This window comes from Oncorhynchus gorbuscha, linkage group LG03 (genome assembly GCF_021184085.1).
Source record: "Oncorhynchus gorbuscha isolate QuinsamMale2020 ecotype Even-year linkage group LG03, OgorEven_v1.0, whole genome shotgun sequence".
Classification (NCBI taxonomy): Eukaryota; Metazoa; Chordata; class Actinopteri; order Salmoniformes; family Salmonidae; genus Oncorhynchus; species Oncorhynchus gorbuscha.
In genome coordinates this window covers 58,172,629-58,195,917 of record NC_060175.1, presented here as the reverse complement: position 1 = coordinate 58,195,917, position 23,289 = coordinate 58,172,629, and the positions used below count along the sequence as shown (strand labels likewise).

The following is a 23,289-nucleotide window of genomic DNA, read 5'->3' as shown; positions in this document are numbered from 1 at the left end:
AGCCTCGAATCGAGCGTAGATGTAATTTAGCTTGTCTGGTATGCTCGAGTCACTGAGCAGCTGTCGGCTGTGCTTCCCTTTGTAGTCTGTAATGGTTTGCAAGCTCTGCCACATCTGATGAACATCAGAGCCGGTGTATTACGATTCGATCTTAGTCCTGTATTGATGCTTTGCCTGTTTGATGGTTCGTTGGCATAGGAGGATTTATTATAAGCTTCCGAAAGTTGCGCTCCTTGAAAGCGGCAGCACTTCCCTTTAGCTCAGTGCAGATGTTGCATGTAATCCATGGCTTCTGGTTGGGGTATGTACTTACAGTCACTGTGGGGACGACGTCATCGATGCACTTATTTATTGATGTACTCCTCAATGCCATCGGAAGAATCTCGGAACATATTCCAGTCTGTGCAGGCAAAACAGTCCTGTAGCTTAGCATCTGAAACCCCACCTCTTTAAGGAATACCTAGGATAGGATAAGTAATCCCTCTCACTCCCCCCCCCTTAAGATTTAGATGCACTATTGTAAAGTGACTGTTCCACTGGATGTCATAAGGTGAATGCACCAATTTGTAAGTCGCTCTGGATAAGAGCGTCTGCTAAATGACTTAAATGTAAATCTGCTTCATCTGAACACATCACTGGTGCTTCCTGCTTTAGTTTTTGTTTGTAAGCAGGAATCAGGATAGAATTGTCATCAGATTTGCCAAATAGAGGGCGAGGGAGAGCTTTGTACACGGCTCTGTGTGTGGAGTAAAGGTTGTCTAGAGTTTGTTTCCCTCTGGTCATTTAACATGCAGGTAGAAATTAGGTAAAACAGATTTAAGCTTGCCTGCATTAAAGTTCCCGGCCACTAGGAGCGCTGCCTCTGGATGAGCATTTTCCTGTTTGCTTATGACCGTATACAGCTCACTGAGTGTGGTGTTAGTGCCAGCATCGGGGTTGTGGTGGTAAATAGACAGCTACGAAGAATATAAACTCTCTTGGTAGATAGTGTGGTCTACAGCTTGTCATGAGATACTCTACCTCAGGCGAGCAAAACCTTGAGACATCCTTATATATCGTGCACCAGTTGTTTACAGATACACATAGACCGACACCCCTTGTCTTACCAGAGGGCCAGCTGTATGTTATTCATGTCGTCGTTCAGCCACGACTCGGTGAAACACAAGATATTACAGCATTTATTGTCCCATTGGTAGGATATACGTGTTTGTAGTTCGTCCACTTTATTATCCAGTGATTGCCATCGGTACGATTGGCCAACGTACAAAGGCAGAATAGCCACTCGTCAGCGGATCCTTACAAGGCACCTTGATCTCCTTCGCGATATCTCCTTTGCGATATCTCAGTCTTTCTCCTGCGAATGAAGGGGATGAGGGACTCGTCGGGTGTCTGGAGTAAATCCCTCTCGTCCGACTCATTACAGAAAGTCTTCATCCAGTTCAAGGTGTGTAATCGCTGTTCTGATGTCCAGAAGCTGTTTTCGGGTCTTAAGAGACAGTAGCAGCAACATTATGTACAAAATAAGTTACAAAAAATGCACACAAAAAAATAATAATAATTGCACGGTTGGTTAACCTCTTGCTCCTACCTGGCACGCAGGCGTCCCATCTAGAGATCTGGAAATGCAAATGCGCTACGCTAAATGCTAATAGTATTAGTTAAAACTCAAACGTTCATTAAAATACACATGCAGGGTATTGAATTAAAGCTACACTCGTTGTGAATCCAGGCTACAAGTCAGATTTTCAAAATGCTTTTCAGCGAAAGCATGAGAAGCTATTATCTGATAGCATGTTACACCGCAAAAGACCCGCAGGGGACGTAAACAAAATAATTAGCATAGTCGTCGCTACACAAAACGCACAAATAAAATATAAAACATTCATTACCTTTGACCATCTTCTTTGTTGGCACTCCTAGATGTCCCATAAACATCACTATTGGGTCTTTTTTTCGATTAAATCGGTCCATATATAGCCTAGATATCGATCTATGAAGACTGTGTGATAAACGGAAAAAAATAGCGTTTCATAACGTAACGTCATTTTTTTAAATTAAAAAAGTTGACGATAAACTTTCACAAAACACTTCGAAATACTTTTGTAATGCAACTTTAGGTATTAGTACACGTTAATCAGCGATAAAATTCATCAGGAGGCGATGTAAATTCTATAGGTGTCCGTCTGGAAAAAATGTCCGGATATTTCTCAACCAAAACATCCGGTCGGAGACCGGAGGGAATCGGTTCCCTTGATTCGGTTTGACCAAGAATCAAAGCCGAAGCAAATGACAAGACTCTAGACATCGTGTGGAAGCTGTAGGTACTGCAACCTCTGCCTCATTTAATTCAGTTCTTCTTTAACAATTCCTGGAAGTGGCGCATGGATATTTATTTCCATTTTCAGTGATCAGATTTTCCTGCACTTTTCGATGAAACGCACGTTCTGTTATAGTCACAGCAGTGATTTAACCAGTTTTATAAACATCTGAGTGTTTTCTATCCACACATACTAATCATATGCATATACTATATTCCTGGCATAAGCAGCAGGGCGCTGAAATGTTGCGCGATTTTTAACAGAATGTTCGAAAAAGTAGGGGGTAGGAGTAACAGGTTTAGAGCCCATTAAAGGGCAGCCATCCCCTCTAGCACCATTACTATCGCCCAGGGGTGCGAAAGTGAACAGCAAGGCACTGGAGTGAAGAACAACCAATGCTGTCGCTGCCTGGCCAGCTCCCCTCACCACTAGGATTCTCTGCCTCTGACCCTAATTATGTGGGCTGAGTCACTGTCTTACTAGTGCTCTCCCATGGGCATTAATATTGACTTGGTGCCACCTTTGCTGCTATAACAGCCTCCAATCTTCTGGGAAACTTTCCACTAGATATTGGAATATTCCTGCGGGGACTTCCATTCAGCCACAAGAGCATTATTGAGGTCGGGTACTGATGTTGGGCAATTAGGCCTGGCTCGCAGTCAGTGTTCCAATTGATCCCAGTGGTGTTCTATGTGTTGAGCCCAGGTTGAAAGTCACTGAGCTCTTCAGTTAGGCCATTCTAATGCCAATGTTTGTCTATGGAGATCGCATGGCTGTGTGCTTGATATTATACACACCTGTCAACAGTGGGTGGGGCTGAAATAGCCAAATCCACTAATTTGAAGGGGTATCCACATACTTTTGTATAGTGTTAATGTTTGTTTTTGACTTTGTTATACATTTGTTATAGTATTTGTTATACATTTGAGGATCCACATGTCAGCAACTCCATTGTAAATCCAGCGCATATTGAATGTTGAGATTGCCGAAAGGCCAGTCTTTTGCAGTGGAATGTTAGCTAAAGAGACTGGTACTCAGACTAGAAGGCAGTCGGGAGGAGTCAAGATCTAGTGGGACCATTCTAGCCAAGGAGAGGGCAGACTCGTGTGTGCGAACAGGTACAACTCCCGATATACAGTGCATTCGGAAAGTATTCAGACCCCTTGACTTTTTCCACATTGTGTTACATTACAGCCTTATTCTAAAATTGATTAAATATAGTTTTTTCCCCCACAGCAATCTACACACAATACACCATAATGACAAAGCGAAAACAGGTTTTTAGAATTTTTACAAATGTATTTTAGATTAAAAAAACATAACTTATTTACATAAGTACTCAGACCCTTTGCTATGAGACCCGAAATAGAGCTCAGGTGCATCCAACTTCAATTGGTAATCCTTTGAGATGTTTCTACAACTTGGAGTCCACCTGTGGTAAATTCAATTGATTGTTTTCTACTTCGCTAGCCAGCACCTCGCCTAAATAGCTGTGTTTCTTTTTCTTCTAAATTCAATTGATTGGACATGATTTGGTAAGGCACACACCTGTCTATATAAGGTCACACAGTTGACAGTGCACGTCAGAGTAAAAACCAAGCCATGAGGTTGAAGGAATTGTCCGTAGAGCTCCGAGACAGGATTGTGTCGAGGCACAGATCTGGGGAAGGGTACCAAAGAATTTCTGCAGCATTGAAGGTACTCAAGAACACTGTGGCCTCCATCATTCCTAAATGGAAGAAGTTTGGAACCACCAAGACTCTTTCTAGAGCTGGGCACCCGGCCAAACTGAGCAATCGGGGGCGAAGGGCCTTGGTCAAAGAGGTGACCAAGAACCCAATAGTCACTCTGACAGAGCTCCAAAGTTCCGCTGTGGAGATGGGAGAACTTTCCAGATGGACAACCATCGTTTCAGTACTCCACCAATCAGGCTTTTATGGTAGATTGGCCAGGTGGAAGCCACTCCTTAGAAAAAGGCACATGACAGCCCGCTTGGAGTTTGCCAAAAGGAAACAAGATTCTCTGGTCTGATAAAAACCAAGATCAAACTATTTGGCCTGAATGCCAAGCGACGCATCTGGAGGAAACTTGGTACCATTCCTACAGTGAAGCATTGTGTTGGCAGCATCATACCGTGGGGATGTTTTTCAGCTGCAGAATGCTTATGTAAATAAGGTATCTGCTTATTTTTAATACATACAAATAAATCCAAAACCTGTTTTTTCTTTGTCATTATGGGGTATCATGTGTAGATTGATGAGGAAATAAACAATACATTTTATTTTAGAAGAAGGCTGTAATGGAAGGGGTCTGAATACATTCCGAATGAACCGTATACAGACTGATTCTTAAAGAATATAACTTATAACTTATGAGCCCTGATGGTAACTTATGTTCTTGTTGATAAAACCTTCCTAAACTCTTCACTATGTTAATTCAGTGTGCCAATTGGTTGAGAGAAGTGTCAGTCATCTGTGGATACGGAAGAGGCTGGCACTGCTGTCCTCTGTCACTCTGTAACCTCATCAGCCGAATCTTCCTATCGTAGAATGTATATATGTGTCTACTTCTTTGTGGTGTGTCTGTACCTGCAGATCCAGAGGGGGGTGGAGCTCCTGTCCTCTGCCACTCCGTAGCTTCAGCAGCCATATTCCTAATGTAGGGCTCGTTAACAGTCAACAAGATGTTCTCTGGCTTGATGTCCGTGTGGATGATCTTACACTTTGAGTGGAGGTAGTCCAGCCCCTGGAGAACCTATAGGAGGGTAGAGCTTCAGTAAGACCACTGCTGCATAGGGTTTCAACATTAAGGAGAATTCCGGTTGGAGGATACCAAGAATCAGGGAAACTGTTGGGAGTGTCTAGAATTTTCAACCCTCTCCATTTTTTTATATATAAAAAAAAATACTGTTTCGACGTGAAAGTTATGTAGAATTGTTTGTTTTAGCTAAAGATAATGCACCCAACCTGGAACACATCCAATGTTGTGTGAGGAATAAGGTGTTGTTTTACCTGTCGAATGATACTCTTGACACAGGGCAGAGGAAGGCCCTGATAGTTAGACTTGATGATCCACTTCAGCAGGTGATGACCCAGAACCTCAAACACCATACAGACATCTGATGGGGAACTAGGTCAAGGACTCAAACACACACGTCATTCACGCCTATGCATTTGGCATACACCTACCCAATATTTAAAAAATGTGAACACCTAAGGTTCTGCCAAGAACCATGATGAAAGTGGGCCAACGAACCCAGAAATCATTACGACCTCTTCCAGAAGCTGGGCATGCTGGGACGGAGGAAGTCTGGACACGTTGCCCAGACACCCAGCTGTGACCAGGATGTAAGCATTGCTGGGACAGACAGACAAACTGTCACTACATCTGTGGCTCTGTGCGTGTCATCTAGCTGGAGTGTATTGTGCTGCCAACAGCTGTGCAAAACCAGCCAAATGTCAGTGCAACATCTCTGAACCACTGATAGATAGTACCAGTACAATAGATTTTAAGGCTCATAATATTGACTATTACTAACGCACTGATCTTAGGGAGTACTGAGTAGATGGAATATGCCTGTGTCCTTTGATTGTCTGTTTCAGGGTTATTATAGTAAACTACAACTGAAACTAAAACAAATATATATTATTATGTAAACTTTCAGCAAAAAAAAATCAAATGGGACTTTCTTTTTTTTTTCTCAAGCTTCCGTATCTAGCAGGTAAATGCTGAGAGGAGATAGTGATGTTTCAAATTGGCTTAGCTTGTGCATCATTATCACTAACGATCAACGTTGAATTGCGGTGGGAGCATCGAGCACTCTTTAAAAAGACCAGTGCAGTCACACACACACACACACACACACACACACACACACACACACACACACACACACACACACACACACACACACACACACACACTATTTATACACTGCTGCTACTCGCTGTTAATTATCTATGCATAGTCACTTTACACATACTTGCATGTACAAATTACCTCAACTAACCTGTACCCTGGCACATTGACTCGGTACCCCCTGTATACAGCCTTTTCCCCCTGTTTATTTAGCAAATATTTTTATTTCTTGAACTGCATTGTTGGTTAAAGGGCAAGTAAGTGTAAGGTCCACACCTGTTGTAATCAGCGTATGTGACAAATAAAATTTTATTTGAGGTTGGAATAATACTGTGAAATTGTGAAAACTATGATAATGCCATTTTAATGTAAGAGCTGTTTGAAAGACCACTTGAAATTTCAGCCTGTTTTGGTGGGATGGAGTTTTGGCCTTCCATGGTGACATCACCATGTGGTAAATTAGTTAATTGACCAATAACAGAGTTCCAAACATCTCTGCCAATAACAGCACATTTTCATTGTTCCCCTTCCCACTCAGACCACTTCCATACACTGAGACAAAAATTATTGCTTGAGAAAATGCACTTTGCAAGAAGCAATTTTTGACCATTCTAATTGAAAACCACAGTAACACTTGCTATATGCATCGCGTTGCTATGCCATCAGCGTTGCGTCAATGTGACATTTGAACTGCTACAGAGCGTGTAGTTTTGACAGCAGAAGAGAGCAGAGGGGAAGGGGGTCTTCATTCTATTTTCCTCTACTCTACCATATTCACCCACTACGCACAAGTACAATGGATGTTGGTCCTGTTTTTCGTAAGTACTCATTAAAATTGTTGCTAGTGGTTGTACTAAATGATCCTCTGACTAAACAAAAGCAACGTGTGCATTGTAAACATAGTCAATGTAGCTAGCTAGAGTTCCTGCTAGCTAGTAGCTTCTTGACTTAATAAATCTTAGTAAAATAACCAGTGGTGTATAGTCGAGGCCATATGCAACCAAAAAAACTGTCATTATTTCAATTCACAAGACAGAATCAATATGCACGTCAGCCATCGACAAATGAACCACAGCGATTCTTGAGCTTGTATGCTGCCAGTGGACGTGACGCAACGCGAGTGCAACATGGGCGGTATAGTAGCTTGCATCCATTTCAAAGGAAGCATTCCCTCGATGGCTGATAGCAATGCAAGACACTTGATTGCCGTAGTGTAGCAGGGCGGTTAGGTAATTAATTGTTATCCAAACAAATTTACAAAAATCGGCTTAATGTCTTTTCCACAGGTGCATGTTCATTAATTGTTTATGGTTCATTGAATAAGCATAGGAAAAAGTGTTAAAACCCTTTACAATGAAGATCTATGAAGTTATTTACATTTTAACGAGTTATTTTTGAAAGACAGGGTCCTGAAAAAGGGACGTTCACACACACACACACACACACACACACACACACACACACACACACACACACACACACACACACACACACACACACACACACACACACACACACACACACACACACACACACACACACACACACACACCACCACAACCACCCACCACCACCAGGGATCTCTTCACAGTCATAGTCCAGAACAGACTGAGAAACATGCAGTACTACATAAACCCATGACTACATGGAACTCTTCCACATCAAGTAACTCAAGCGAGCAGTGAAATCAGATTTTAAAACCAGAAAAACACCTTACGGCACAACACGGACTGTGAAGAGACGCATACGCACACACATGCTGGCTGCATCTCTGCTTCATACAGCAACTGCAAGGCACAAGACTGAAAGGCGCTACAGAGTGGTGAGTACGACCCAGTACATCCATACCATGTTTACAAAGGACGTGACCAAACATTTAATTCTAACAGAAATCTCCCATAGGCTACTTAGAAATGTTTTCATTAAACTGGATAAAAAGGTCACAAAACTGAAACTAAAATTCAAATAAAATCCGAAAAACTCGTAAAAACACAAAAACTATAATAACCCTGGTCTGTTTTCATACTTTGTTGAACACGCATGTGGTGTATAAAAGTTGATAAAGCACCGTTGTCATTGCGTTACTGAGGATACGACTGCCGTTCATGCCAGAGATCTTGAAGTCGTCTAGTAGCTGAACCACCTTCTCTCTGCTGGGGTCGTTCTGGTCTGTGTTCCTCACCGATCTCAGCAGCTTGATCTCATCCAGGGCCGTCTCAGTGTAGTGCTCTGCACTCTTCACCACCTTCATGGCCACAAAACGCTTCCCCCTGGAAATACAGGACAACTTACACAGTGTACCAACATCAGGAAAACCATACTAATTATCAGACCTGACAACCCTGTCCAACTTTTTAGAGTACCACACGCATGCAGCAAATTGGAGATTCACGTTGACAAACATTATGGCTCGCACCTGGTTCAGTTCAGTCCTCTGAAAAGGTATTTACAAAACCTAAATAAAAGATTCATACTGATAAGTACGGAACATACATCAAAACAGGGCCAATCACGAGGGCCGGCTCACAAGTATTGGCTTTTTAGAAACGGTTCCTAAATCAACACTAAAAGCAAAATCATTTAAAACATAAAAACAAAAATGATCGTGTCGACAGACCACAAACTGGCTACACAAAGCTTAAGTAGGCTACCACAAAAAGGCATCTGAACACTGTTCGCTAGAATAGTCTGGTGTTTCATGTAAAAGTGCCCATTGGATTTCTTTGCAGCGCATACATCATTTCAGAGTTTTGAATTTGATAAAATCTCAAATCTAGTGCAAAGGCTTTTTTGAAGCATTGCCTCTATTGCTAATACCGGACACCCATTCATTCAACATCGCGCAGTTGTCTAAACTCCCGACTCCATTTAATGCCAATATGTTCATATTTATTATACATTTGTAACGCTTTTGTGACGTGGATCATAATTACAGTTACAGTCTATCGGGTTGAGCGATCCTCGTAATGTTACGTGGAAAATACAACTAATGGGACGCAGAATTAAATGTCTCTCGCACAAATGCGACCAGTTATTTTTCGTATTTGCATGTAATTTCTTTCACTAACTTTAGAGCCCACTGAATGTCCAGCTTATGTTAGCTTGCAACAATTAGTGTTTACCTTTCCACAACACACGGAGTCGAAAAGGGATTTGTCCATGTGTTTATGTACAGCTGACAGTCGGCAAACTCAGCATCATAACAAACAGGAGGGGCAGACACGGGGTAGCTACGTCAAATAATGATGTATTAACTCTTGACAAACTCAGTACATGTCTGTGTTGCAGCTTGAGAATCGGGATGTTAGATTTCCTCAGTGGATTTATTTTTTATTTAAATTGTTTAACAAATACACACATTTATACAAATACACAAATTTATACAGTGCGCCTCCAACCCGGAAGCCAGCCGCACTAAAGTGTTGGAGGAAACACTGTGCACCTGGCTACCTTGGTTAGCGCGCACTGCGCCCGGCCCGCCACGGGAGTCCATGGTGCGCGATGAGACATGGATATCCCTACCGGCCAAACCCTCCCTAACCCGTGCGTCGCCCCACGGACCTCCCGGTTGCGACAGAGCCTGGGCGCGAACCCAGCGTCTCAGGTGGCACAGCTAGCGCTGCGATGCAGTGCCCTAGACCACTGCGCCACCCTGGAGGCCCATTTCTGCATACTTTTTTTATTGTCTTCTGCAAAACATGTGCATGTTGGCAGGTCTGTATAAATTGAGTTGCACCCCTTTTGTCGAAAACGTTCCACAGGGATGTTGGCCCATGTTGACTCCAATGCTTCCCACAGTTGTGTCAAGTTGGCCGGTTTTCCTTTGGGTGTTGGACCATTTTTTTTTGAGACACATGGGAAACTGTTGTGTGAAAACCCCAGCAGCTTTGCAGTTCTTGACACACTGGTGCGCATGGCACCTACTACCATACCACGTTCAAAGGCACTTAAATATATTTTTAATATTTCATTTTTTACATTTACATCAACAGTACCACAAAAAGGTAATTCAACCCTCCCCACCGGCAAAAATAATACAGCACAAAAATATAAAACACAACATAGAACAATTTCTACGATTTTACTGAGTTACAGTTAATAAAAGGAAATCAGTCAATTGAAATTAATTCATTAGACACTAATCTATGGATTTCATATGACTGGGCATAGGCCCATCCACTGGAGAGCCAAGCAATCAGAAGTTTTTACCCACAAAAGGGCTTTATTACAGACAGAAATACTCCTCCGTTTCATCAGCTGTCGTGGTGGCTTGACTCAGACGATCGCGAAGATGAAGAAGCCGGATGTGGAGGTCCTGGTCTGGAGTGGTTATCCACATGGTCTGTGGTAGAGGTCGACCGATTAATCGGAATGGCCGATTAATTAGGACCGATTTCAAGTTTCCATAACAATCTGTCATTTTTGGACACCGATCATGGACGATTACATTGCACTCCACGAAGAGACTGTGTGGTAGGCTGAATACCTGTTATGCGAGTGCAGCAAGGAGCCAAGGTAAGGTGCTAGCTAGCATTAAACGTGTCTTGTAAAAAACAATCAATTTTAACCTCTTGCTCCTACCTGACACGCAGGCGTCCCATCTAGACATCTGGAAATGCAAATGCGCTATGCTAAATGCTAACAGTACTAGCTAAAACTCAAACTTTCATTAAAATACACATGCAGGGTAGTGAATTAAAGCTACACTCGTTGTGAATCCAGGCAACAAGTCAGATTTTTAAAATGCTTTTCGGCGAAAGCATGAGAAGCTATTATCTGATAGCATGTTACACCCCAAAAGACCCGCAGGGGACGTAAACAAAATAATTAGCATAGTCGTCGCTACACAAAACGCACAAATAAAATATAAAACATTCATTACCTTTGACCATCTTCTTTGTTGGCACTCCTAGATGTCCCATAAACATCACTATTGGGTCTTTTTTTCGATTAAATCGGTCCATATATAGCCTAGATCAAATCAAATGGATATCAATCTATGAAGACTGTGTGATCAAGGAAAAAAATAGCGTTTTATAACATATCATGTTTTTAAATTAAAAAAGTCGACGATAAACTTTCACAAAACACTTCGAAATACTTTTGTAATGCAACTTTAGGTATTAGTAAACGTTAATAAGAGATCAAATTGATCACGAGGCGATGTATATTCTATAGCTGTACGTCTGGAAATAATGTCCGGGTAAATCTCAACCAAAATATCCGGTCGGAGACCGGAAGAAAGGCTCTGCCTTGCGTCCAATTGACCAAGAAACAAATCGTAGGCAAATGACAAGCCTGTTGACATCGTGTGGAAGCTGTAGGTATTGCAACCTCGGCCCCATTTAATGTGGTTCAACTTTATCAATGGGTTGAAGAGGCGCATGGATATATTTTTCCATTTTCAGTGATCAGATTTTACTGCACTTTTCGATGAAACGCACGTTCTGTTATAGTCACAGCCGTGATTTAACCAGTTTTATAAACGTCTGAGTGTTTTCTATCCACACATACTAATCATATGCATATACTATATTCCTGGCATGAGTAGCAGGGCGCTGAAATGTTGCGCGATTTTTAACAGAATGTTCGAAAAAGTAGAGGGTCGACTTAAGAGGTTAACATAATCACTAGTTAACTACACATGGTTGATGATATTACTAGTTTATCTAGCTTGTCCTGCGTTGCATATAATCGATGCGGTGCCTTGTTAATTCATCATTGAATCATAGCCTACTTTGCCAAATGGGTGATTTATCAAGCGCATTCGTGAAAAAAACAGTCGTTGCACCAATGTGTACCTAACCATAAACATCAACGCCTTTCTTAAAATCAATAAACAAGAATATATTTTTAAACCTGCACATTTAGTTAATATTGCCTGCTAACATGAATTTCTTTTAACTATGGAAATTGTGTCACTTCTCTTGCGTTCTGTGCAACAGAGTTAGAGTATAAGCAGCAGTTTGGGCAGCCTGGCTCGTTGCGAACTGTGAAGACTATTTCTTCCTAACAAAGACAGCCAACTTCCCCTGATTTAATGATTTAAATGATGATTTAAAAAAGTGCATTTGCGAAAAAAGCAATAATCGTTGCATGAATGTACCCAACCATAAACATCAATGCCTTTCTTAAAATCAATACACGTATGTATATATTTTTAAACCTGCATATTTAGTTAAAAGAAATTCATGTTAGCAGGCAATATTAAACTACGGAAATTGTCACTTCTCTTGCGTTAATTGCACACAGAGTCAGGGTATATGCAACAGTTTAGGCCGCCTGGCTCATTGCAAACTAATTTGCCAGAATGTTACGTAATTATGACATAACATTGCAGGTTGTGCAATGTAACAGGAATATTTAGACTTATGGATGCCATCCATTATATAAAATACAGGAACGGTTCCCTATTTCACTGAAAGAATAAATGTTTTATTTTCTAAATGATAGTTTCCGGATTTGACCATATTAATGACCCAAGGCTCGTATTTCTGTGTGTTATTATGTTATAATTAAGTCTATGATTTGATATTTGATAGAGCAGTCTGACTGAGTGGTGGTAGGCAGCAGCAGGCTCGTAAGCATTCATTCAAGCAGCACTTTCGTGCGTTTGCCAGCAGCTCTTCGCAATGCATTGCGCTGTTTATGACTTCAAGCCTATCAACTCCCGAGATTAGGCTGGTGTAACGAATATGAAATGGCTAGCTAGTTAGAGGGGTGCGCGCTAATAGCGTTTCAAAAGTCACTCACTCTGAGACTTGGAGTAGTTGTTCCCCTTGCTCTGCAAGGGCCGCGGCTTTTGTGGAGAGATGGGTAACAATGCTTCGAGGGTGGCTGTTGTCGATGTGTTCCTGGTTCGAGCCCAGGTAGGGGCGAGGAGAGGGACGGAAGCTATACTGTTACACTGGCAATACTCAAGTGCCTATAAGAACATCCAATAGTCAAAGGTATATGAAATACAAATGGTAGAAAGAGAAATAGTCCTATAATTCCAATAAAAATCTCAACCTAAAACTTCTTACCTGGGAATATTGAAGATTCATGTTAAAAAGGAACTACCAGCCTTCATATGTTCTCATGTTCTGAGCAAGAAACTTAAAAGTGAGCTTTTTTACATGGCACATATTTACTTTCTTCTCCAACACTTTGATTTTGCATTATTTAAACCAAATTTAACATGTTTCATTATATATTTGAGGCTAAATTGATTTGATTGATGTATTATATTAAGTTAAAATAAACATTCATTCAGTATTGTTGTAATTGTCATTATTATAAATACATTTAAAAAATAATATATATATAATACATATATATATATAATACATCAATCAAATATATATATATTATATATATATATATATATAATTTTTTTCTTGTATAATAAGGCAACATGGGTCTTTATCTTTTTTCAAGTACATAAGCACTCATTTTCGTTTAACAGGTCCATTCAGTCCATTAACTTTCGATGATGTACGATTTACCATCTTAGCCATATTGTTCACTCAGGACATTAATGAAAATGTCAGGAATATGTCCCTGCTCTGGTGACAACAAATAGCTCGTTTACATGGACAGTGGGAGCTTACATCACTGGTGTCTCCTTAGCAAGTAATTCTCTGTCCACCATGGACGATTCTCATCGTTGCAGGTTGAAGCAGTGCAAAGGGGATATTCTTGGAGGTACGTTCTTTTTTCACCTGATAGAATTTCTTCCTACATTTGACCATCCTGGGACTCACTTCTGGAAAGAATCCGTTGTGTAGGATCACTCCCATCTCCTTGAAATGTTGGGCCGCGGTGCTGAAAACTCTCTCGTCCTGGTACACTATTCAGTTGAAGTCGGGAAGTTTAAAATCACTTTGGTTGGAGTCATTAAAACTAGTATTTCAACCACTCCACAAATTTATTGTTAAACTATAGTTTTGGCAAGTCGGTTAAGGACATCTACTTTGTGCATGACACAAGTAATTTTTCCAACTATTGTTTACAGACAGATTATATCACTTATAATTAACTGTATCACAATTCCAGTGGGTCAGAAGTTTACATACAGTAAGTTGACTGTGCCTTTAAACAAACAGCTTGTAAAATTCCAGAAAATGATCTCATGGCTTTAGAAGCTTCTGATTGACTCAAATGATGTCAAAAAGCCTATTGGAGGTATACCTGTGAATGTATTTCAAGGACTACCTTCAAACTCAGTGCCTCTTTGCTTGACATCATGGGACAAATCTAAAGAAATCAGCCAAGACCTCAGAAAACAAATGGTAGACCTCCACAAGTCTGGTTCATTCTTGGGATCAATTTGCAAACGCCTGAAGGTACCACATTCATTGGTACAAACAATAGTATGCAAGTATAAACACCATGGGACCACGCAGCCATCATAACACCCAGGAAGGAGAAGCGTTGGGTCTCCTAGAGATAAAGGTACTTTGGTGTGAAAAGTGCAAATCAATTCCGGAACAACAGCAAAGGACCCTGTGAAGATGCTGGAGGAAACGGGTACAAAATGATCTATATCTACCATAAAACAAGTCCCATATCGACATAACTTGAAAGGCCGCTCAGCAAGGAAGAAGCCACTGCTCCAAAACCACCATAAAAAATCCAGACTACGGTTTGCAACTGCACATGGGGACAAATATCGTGCTTTTTGGAGAAATGTCCTCTGGTCGGATGAAAAAAAATAGAACTGTTAGGCCATAATGACCATCGTTATGTTTGGAGGAAAAAGGAGGAGGCTTGCAAGCCGAAGAACACCATCCCAACCGTGAAGCACGGGGGTGGCAGCATCATGTTGTGGGGGTGCTTTGCTGCAGGAGGGACTGGTGCATTTCACAAAATAGATGGCATCATGCGGGAGGAAAATTGTGTGGATATATTGAAGCAACATCTCAAGACATCAGTCAGGAAGTTAGTTTGGTCACAAATGAGTCTTCCAAATGGACAATGACCCCAAGCATACTTCCAAAGTTATGGCAAAAGAGCTTAAGGACAACGAAGTCAAGGAATTTGAGTGGCCATCACAAAGCTCTGACCTCAATCCTATAGAAAAGTTGAGGACAGAACTGAAAAAGCGTGTGCAAGCAAGGAGGCCTATAAACCTGACTCAGTTACACCAGCTCTGTCAGGAGGAATGGGACAAAATTGACTTACTGTGGGAAGCTTGTGGAAGGCTACCCGAACATTTGACCGAAGTTAAACAATTTTAAGGCAATGCTACCAAATACTAATTGTATGCATGTAAACTTCTGACCCACTAGGAATCTGATGAAAGAAATAAAGGCTGAAATAAATCACTACTATTATTCTGACATTTCACCATCTTAAAATAAAGTGGTGATCCTAAAAGACCTAAGACAGGGAATTTTTACGAGGATTAAATGTCAGGAATTGTGAAAAGCAGAGTAAATGTATTTGGCTAAAGTGTACGTAAACTTCCGACTTCAACTGTATATACACAAAAGTATGTGGACACCCCTTCAAATGACTAGATTCTGCTATTTCAGCCACACCCGTTGCTGACATGTATATAAAATCGAGCACACAGCTATGCAATCTCCATAGACAAACACTGACAGACAAACGTATAATTGTTTGTGTGTTATTTGTTTAAGCAGACGTCTATTGTTGTGACTTAGATGATGCTCGGATCAAAATTCATGCTCAATTAATGCAGAAATCCAGGTAATTCCAAGGTCCACTGTATGTTAGACAGATAGTATAGATACTGTACACCGTCAGTCAGCACTTACTGTATGTCCCAGGCCAGCCATACAGTGGAGAAATGTCCCCAGCCCAGCTTCCTGATCACATGGTATCTTCCATTGAACAGGTCTCCTATCTTCACATGGTGGTAACCTCCTGCAATAGTAACATATGGTAGTTGGTGTGTGTGACTGTGTATGGATGTATTTAACTTTAACCAGTCCCCACAAGAATAGTAAGCAAAAATTTCACCAACTCGGAACACTGACCTGTTCACCGGACGTCCTACATTGTCCCAGACCTGCTCTTTTCGACTCTCGCTTTCGCACCTGCTGTCTCTAACTGAATGATTGTCTTTTACTCCGGAGGCGCTGACCTGTTGCACCCTCTACAACCACTGTGATTATTCTTATTTGACCCTGCTGGTCACCTACAAATGTTTGAACATCTTGTCCATGTACTGTTATAAACTCCAGCTGGCACAGCCAGAAGAGGACTGGCCACCTCTAGGAGCCTGGTTCCTCTCTAGGTTTCTTCCTCAGTTCCTGCCTTTGTAGGGAGTTTTTGTTTTTGTAAAGTAATTTGTGACATTGGCTGATGTAAAAGGGGCTTCATAAATCAATTTGATTGATAGATTATTAGTCGCCAAGGGGTCAAATGCTACTTTTAGGGGGTTAAGGTTAGAAATAGGTTAGGTTATGGTTCGCTTTTTGGGTTAAGGTTAGGTTAAGAGTACAAGTTAGGGAAAAAAATTGGATTTTGAATGGGACTGAATTGTGTTTCCCCCTCAAGCGCTGTACAAGAGTGTGTGTGTGTGTACACAGTGTATCATACCTCTACAGTAGTCGTTGGGATCCTCCTGCTCCTCGTCATCAGAGCCCAGTATCTCCTCCTCTTGGTCTGGGATAGGAGAGTCATTCTGCTTGGACGCACCTCCCCGCGGTGCAGGGTCTGGTCTGGAGAGAGAGAGAGAGAGAGAGGGTAGGGTTATTGTAAATGAGCCTTTTCCGTTAACTTGGGATTGAGGCGTATAGATGCTGGATCTACACAACCGATGTCATGGGACGTGGTTTCATCTTGACATTCTACTTTTAAGGTCGGAAAACGTGACATACTTTAATATATATGTCCCTTTGGTGCTCCCATCGACAGCTGTGATGCCTTTGTACATTCAATCAAAATCGGCCTAAATGGCAATAGGCCAAAGTGATAGAGGAATCTGTGCCTGCATCCCAAATGGCACCCATGGCACCCATTTATAGTAAACATCTTCTGGCCAGGGCTCATATACAGTAACAGTCTAAAGTTTGGACACACCTACACATTCAAGGGTTTTTCTTAAATGTTTTGCTATTTTCTACATGGATTCACACATGGATTCATGAATTAACCAAAAATGTGTTAAACAAATCAAAATATTTTATATTTGAGATTCTTCAAAGCCACTCTTTGCCTTGATGACAGCTTTGCACAATTTATTTTCTTCTTAATGCGTTTGAGCCAATCAGTTGTGTTGTGACAAGGTAGGGGTGGTATACAGAGGACAGCCCTATTTGGTAAAATACCAAGTCCATATTATGGCAAGAACCACTCAAATAAGCAAAGAGAAACAACAGTTCATCATTACTTTAAGACATGAAGGTCAGTCAATTTCAAGAACTTTGAAAGTTTCTTCAAGTGCAGTCGCAAAAACCATCAAGTGCTATGATGAAACTTGCTCTCATGAGGACCGCCACAGGAAAGGAAGACCCAGAGTTACCTCTGCTGCAGAAGATAAGTTCATTAGTTACCAGCCTCAGAAATTGCAGCCCAAATAAATGTCTCACTGTTCAAGTAACAGACATCTCAACATCAACTGTTCAGAGGAGACTGAGTGAATCAGGCCTTCGTGGTCGAATTGCTGCAAAGAAACCACTGCTAAAAGGACACCAATAATAAGAAGAGACTTGCTTCGGCCAAGAAACACGAGCAATGGACATTAGACAGGTGAAAATCTGTCCTTTGGTCTGATGAGTCCAAATTTGAGATTTTTGGTTCCAGACGCTGGGTCTTTGTGAGACGCAGAGTAGATGAACGGATGATCTTCACATGTGTGGTTCCCACCATGAAGCATGGAGGTGGTGGTGTGCTAGTGCTTCGCTGGTGACACTGTCTGTAGTTTATTTACAATTCAAGGCACACTTAACCAGCATGGTTACCACAGTATTCTGCAGCGACACGCCACCTATTGAGTTTGAGCTTATTGGGACTATCATTTGTTTTTCAACAGGACATTGACCCAACACACCTCCAGGCTGTGTAAGGGCTATTTGACCAGGAAGGAGAGTGCTGCATCAGATGACCTGGCCTCCACAATCACCCAACCTCAACCCAATTGAAACGGTTTGGGATGAGTTGGACCGCAGAGTAAAGGAAAAGCATCCAACAAGTGCTCAGCATATGTAGGAACTCCTTCAAGACCGTTGGAAAAGCCTTCCAGGTGAATATGGTTGAGAGAATGCAAGAGTGTGCAAAGCTGTCATCAAGGCAAAGAGTCGCTAGTTTGAAGAATCTAAAATATATTTCATTGTTTAACACTTTTTTGGTTACAACACTATTACTACACTACTAGAAAATTGTAAAAAAATAAAAAATAAATAAAACTTTAATGAGTAGGTGTGTCCAAACTTTTGACTGGTTTTCCATGTTTGGTGTTGTCGATGTTTGATTCTGTTAACTTGGGGAATTGCTCTCAGATGATCACGTCCTGTCATGACAACTTGGTTGGTACAGGCGAGCACTTCAGCAGTGGAGCTCAAATGATTGCTCTCGGTCTCATGGAAATAGTTGGTTTTTAGCTGTATATAGTCAACTAACTAGTTGTTTTGTCTTGTTCCTACCGAGTTAATTCATATGTTAACGACCCAAGCAAAAACAGTTGTGTGTAGCGGTAAATTTGGGCTGCGCTCAAGAGGCGTCAACTTCAGCTGTCACTTTCACTAGCTAGCCGTACAGACAAGACAAGTTTTAATGTCACATGCTCAGTGACATTACAGTGAAATGCCTTTTTTGCAAACTCAAAACCCAACAATGAAATAATCAATAAAATATATTACAAAAAACAAAGGAGAAATAAGAATAAGGAAAATTAAATGCATAATAAAGTAAGTAAGCATACTCTATGTGGTGGTCATAGCAGGCATTCTTGTACTTATTCCTGTCTTCGGCCGTAGCACGAGGGCTGTCTACGATAGCTCTGTGTGTGGGAGCCCTGCTCTTCAGTTTAGCGCCAACCTCTGTGTTCATCCAGAGCTTTTGATTGGGGAAACAGTGAACCCACACCGTGGGTACCACATCGCCGATGCATTTTCTAATGAAGCCGGTGACGGAGGTGGTTAGCTCGTCAATGTCATCGGCGGAGTCTTTAAACATATTCTACTCAGCGCTAGCAAAGCAGTCCTGTAATTTCTCAACATAGAAAATTGTGGGTACTTCCTGTTTCAAATTAGGGTAGGCATTTGACCATCAGGTATTGCATGACAGAATAATAGAATTAGCACACCATTTGGTGTAGATGAAGAGGCACCCCCCCCCCTAATTTCCCTCACTCCATTGTACTCTCCACCCATCTAGTTGGATAGCCGTGGGGGGTATCTTGTCCGAGAGCCATGTTTCTGAAAAGCAAAGAATATTGCAGTCGGTAGCAAATCCTGGATCGGAGGTCATTCATCGTATTATCAAGTGACTTTACATTAGCCAGTAGAATGGAGGGAAGAGGTGGCCAGTTTTCCCTTCACATTAATCTCATTATCCCCATCGCTTGCCTCTGTAACGCTGGCATTTCCGCTTGGGCAGCCCAAAAATTTGGTCAGAATTAGAGCCCAGGGGAGATGAGTCAAAGTAGAAGCCGGAATTGGGGTAAGTCTCTGCCGATCTGATATTCAAAAGTAACAATAACGGATATATTGTGAAAATAGAGTTAAAATAAACAAAATAGCAATGTTGGGTCGGAGCTTGCAAAACTGTGGCCATCCAGTATGGCGTCATCTTGGACTTCTAACCACTGAAATCAAGGCTAGAGTAATTCGTGTTTATCTGTTTGGCATAAATTAGGGTTTGTCATGTTTGCTATGTGCAGAAATTCATAGGCTATACATTGCCTCGTTTTCACATTATTTTACAGCCTAGCTGTGTAAGGTGGATGCCCGTGCAGTGGAGCTCATAGCCACCATGGTTCTACACCTGCATTGCTTGCTGTTTGGGGTTTTAGGCTGGGTTTATGTACAGCACTTTGAGATATCAGCTGATGTAAGAAGGGCTTTATAAATAAATTTGATTTGATGAGTTGGATATTTGTTTACATAGCCAGCTAACAAGTTGCTTGTTTTGTCATGTTTTGACCGATGCAATTCATGTGGAAACTGTCCCAGCTTCGTAACTAATCAGCCAACATTGGCAAACTCTGTAGTTCTTTTGTCAGGCAAGAAAGCAAGAATTCATTGGTGAGGGAGCAGGGTTTTGGAGTTGTTTTTAAAAGTGCTAGGAACTTATATTGTAATGGAATATCTTGTAATGGAATACAACAAAGTAGGCGGGGTTGATCATCTTGAACAACCGAGGTGCTATTACAATTTTGGATGCAATGGGCACATCTTGAAGGCAAAAAAAGTTGTGGCTTGTTTTAAATCGCATTGCCTATAGTAGGAAGGAAAGACAGCGCACGCAGTTGACAGATTATTGTTGAGTTGGGATTGTCAGTGAAAAGGAACTTTTTCCACATTTGATAACTTTACAGCCTTACTCTAAAATTGATCAATCATTTACATTTACATTTAAGTCATTTAGCAGACGCTCTTATCCAGAGCGACTTACAAATTGGTGCATTCACCTTATGACATCCAGTGGAACAACCACTTTACAATAGTGCATCTAAATATTTTAAGGGGGGAGGGGGTTTACTTTATCCTATCCTAGGTATTCCTTAAAGAGGTGGGGTTTCAGGTGTCTCCGGAAGGTGGTGATTGACTCCGAAGGGAAGCCAGAGCAGCGAACAGTTTTGACTGAGCTGAGCGGGAACTGTACTTCCTCAGTGGTAGGGAGGCGAGCAGGCCAGAGGTGGATGAACGCAGTGCCCTTATTTGGGTGTAGGGCCTGATCAGAGCCTGGAGGTACTGAGGTGCCGTTCCCCTCACAGCTCCGTAGGCAAGCACCATGGTCTTGAAGCGGATGCGAGCTTCAACTGGAAGCCAGTGGAGAGAGCGGAGGAGCGGGGTGACGTGAGAGAACTTGGGAAGGTTGAACACTAGACGGGCTGCCGTTCTGGATGAGTTGTAGGGTTTAATGGCACAGGCAGGGAGCCCAGCCAACAGCGAGTTGCAGTAATCCAGACGGGAGATGACAAGTGCCTGGATTAGGACCTGCGCCGCTTCCTGTGTGAGGCAGGGTCATTTGTTGAAGCATGAACCTACAGGAACGGGCCACCGCCTTGATGTTACTTTGTTGTCAGGATCCTTCTTAGCGCTCTGGGAGGAGGACACAATTTGTCACCGTCAGTCCTCCTTCCCCGGGAGGAAGAGCAGCTCCGTCTTGCCGAAGTTCACAATGACAAAGCAAAAACAGGTTATCATCCATTTTGGTCAAATGTTGAAAAAAATATACAACTGAAATATCATTAACATAAGTCTTCAGAACCTTTACCCTTTACTCAGTCCTTTGTTGAAGCACTACTTTACTCAGTCCTTTGTTGAAGCACTTTACTCAGTCCTTTGTTGAAGCACTTTACTCAGTCCTTTGTTGAAGCACTTTTACTCAGTCCTTTGTTGAAGCACTTTACTCAGTCCTTTGTTGAAGCACTTTACTCAGTCCTTTGTTGAAGCACTTTACTCAGTCCTTTGTTGAAGCACTTTACTCAGTCCTTTGTTGAAGCACTTTACTCAGTCCTTTGTTGAAGCACTTTACTCAGTCCTTTGTTTGGCAGCGACTAAAGCCTAGACTCTTCTTAGGTATGACGCTATAAGCTTGGCACACCTGTATTTGGGGAGATTCTCCCATTCTTCTCTGTAGATCCTCTCTAGCTCTGTCAGGTTGGATAGGGAGCAACGCTGCACAGCAGACGTGACGCTTGGCATTCAGGCCAAAGAGTTCAATCTTGCAGAGAATCTTGTTTCTCATGGTCTGAGTCCTTTAAGTGCCTTTTATCAAACTCCAAGCGGGCTGTCGTGTGCCTTTTACTGGAGAGTGGCTTCTGTCTGGCCACTCTAGCATAAAGGTCTGATTGGTGGAGTGCTACAGAGATGGGAGAACCTTCCGGAAGGACAACCATCTCAACAGAAGAACTCTGGAGCTCTGTCAAAGTGACCATCGAGTTCTTGGTCACCTCCCTGACCAATGCCCTTCCCTCTTGATTGCGCAGTTTGGCTGGGCCGCCAGCTCTAGGAAGTGTTTTGGTGGTTCCAAACTTATTCCATTTAAGAATGATGGAGGCCACTGTGTTCTTGGGGACCTTCAATGCTGCAGACATTCTTTGGTACACTTCCCCAGATCTGTGCCTCGAATCCTCTCTTGGAGCTCTATGGACAATTCCTTCAAGCTCATGGTTTGGTTTTTGCTCTGATGTGGACCTTACATAGACAGCTGTGTGCTTTTCCAAATCATGTCCAAATCAATTGAATTTACCACAGGTGGACTCAAAGTTGGATGATCAATGGGAACAAGATACACCTTAACTCAATTCTCATAGCACAGGGTCTGAATACTTCAAACCTGTTGAGTGTAGGGGGCAGTATTTTGATGTTTGGATGAAAAACGTACCCAAATGAAACTGCCTATTTCTCAGGCCCAGAATCTAGAATATGCATATAATTGTCAGATTAGGATAGAAAACACTCTAAAGTTTCTGAAACTGTCAAAATATTGTCTGTGAGTATATCACAACTGATATGGCAGGCGAACCTGTTCCTTTGCCTGCCTTTGCTCCATTTAAAGGGATATCAACCAGATTCCATTTCCTATGGCTTCCCCATGGTCTGAACAGTCATTAGACATATTTTTCAAAATAAAAGCCTGAAACTGAGAAAGAAAGATCACATCGCGTCATTGTATGGCTGGGTGCCAGTAGCGTTTTGCATGCGCAACAGTTTGGAGCAGACATTTTCTCTCTCCCTCCTATTGAAGAGGCTCCGGTTGAAATATTATCGATTATATATTGTAAAAACAACCTGAGGATTGATTATAAAAAACGTTTGACATGTTTCTACAAACTTTACGGATACTATTTGGAATTTTCGTCTGCCTGGTCGTGACCGCTCGATCCTGTGGATTTCTGAACATAACGCGTCAACCAAATGGAGGTATTTTGGATATAAAAATCATCTTTATGGAACCAAAGGAACATTTATTGTGTAACTGGGAGTCTCGT

The 23,289-nt window shown here is 41.8% G+C and overlaps 1 protein-coding gene across 5 annotated transcripts in view; it reads right to left on the bottom strand.

Moving 5' to 3' along the window:
- Positions 1 to 23,289, bottom strand: part of LOC124031630 (SRSF protein kinase 1-like) — a 59,014-nt gene that overhangs the window by 14,175 nt on the left and 21,550 nt on the right. For all 5 annotated transcript variants that reach the window (XM_046343113.1, XM_046343114.1, XM_046343115.1 and 2 more), the window contains 5 exons: positions 16,728 to 16,849; positions 15,941 to 16,049; positions 8,271 to 8,446; positions 5,330 to 5,436; positions 4,907 to 5,072 (listed from right to left, as the gene is read on the bottom strand). In XM_046343113.1, the coding sequence (XP_046199069.1) occupies positions 4,907 to 5,072; positions 5,330 to 5,436; positions 8,271 to 8,446; positions 15,941 to 16,049; positions 16,728 to 16,849 (680 nt within the window). The remainder of the gene's footprint in view (positions 1 to 4,906; positions 5,073 to 5,329; positions 5,437 to 8,270; positions 8,447 to 15,940; positions 16,050 to 16,727; positions 16,850 to 23,289) is intronic.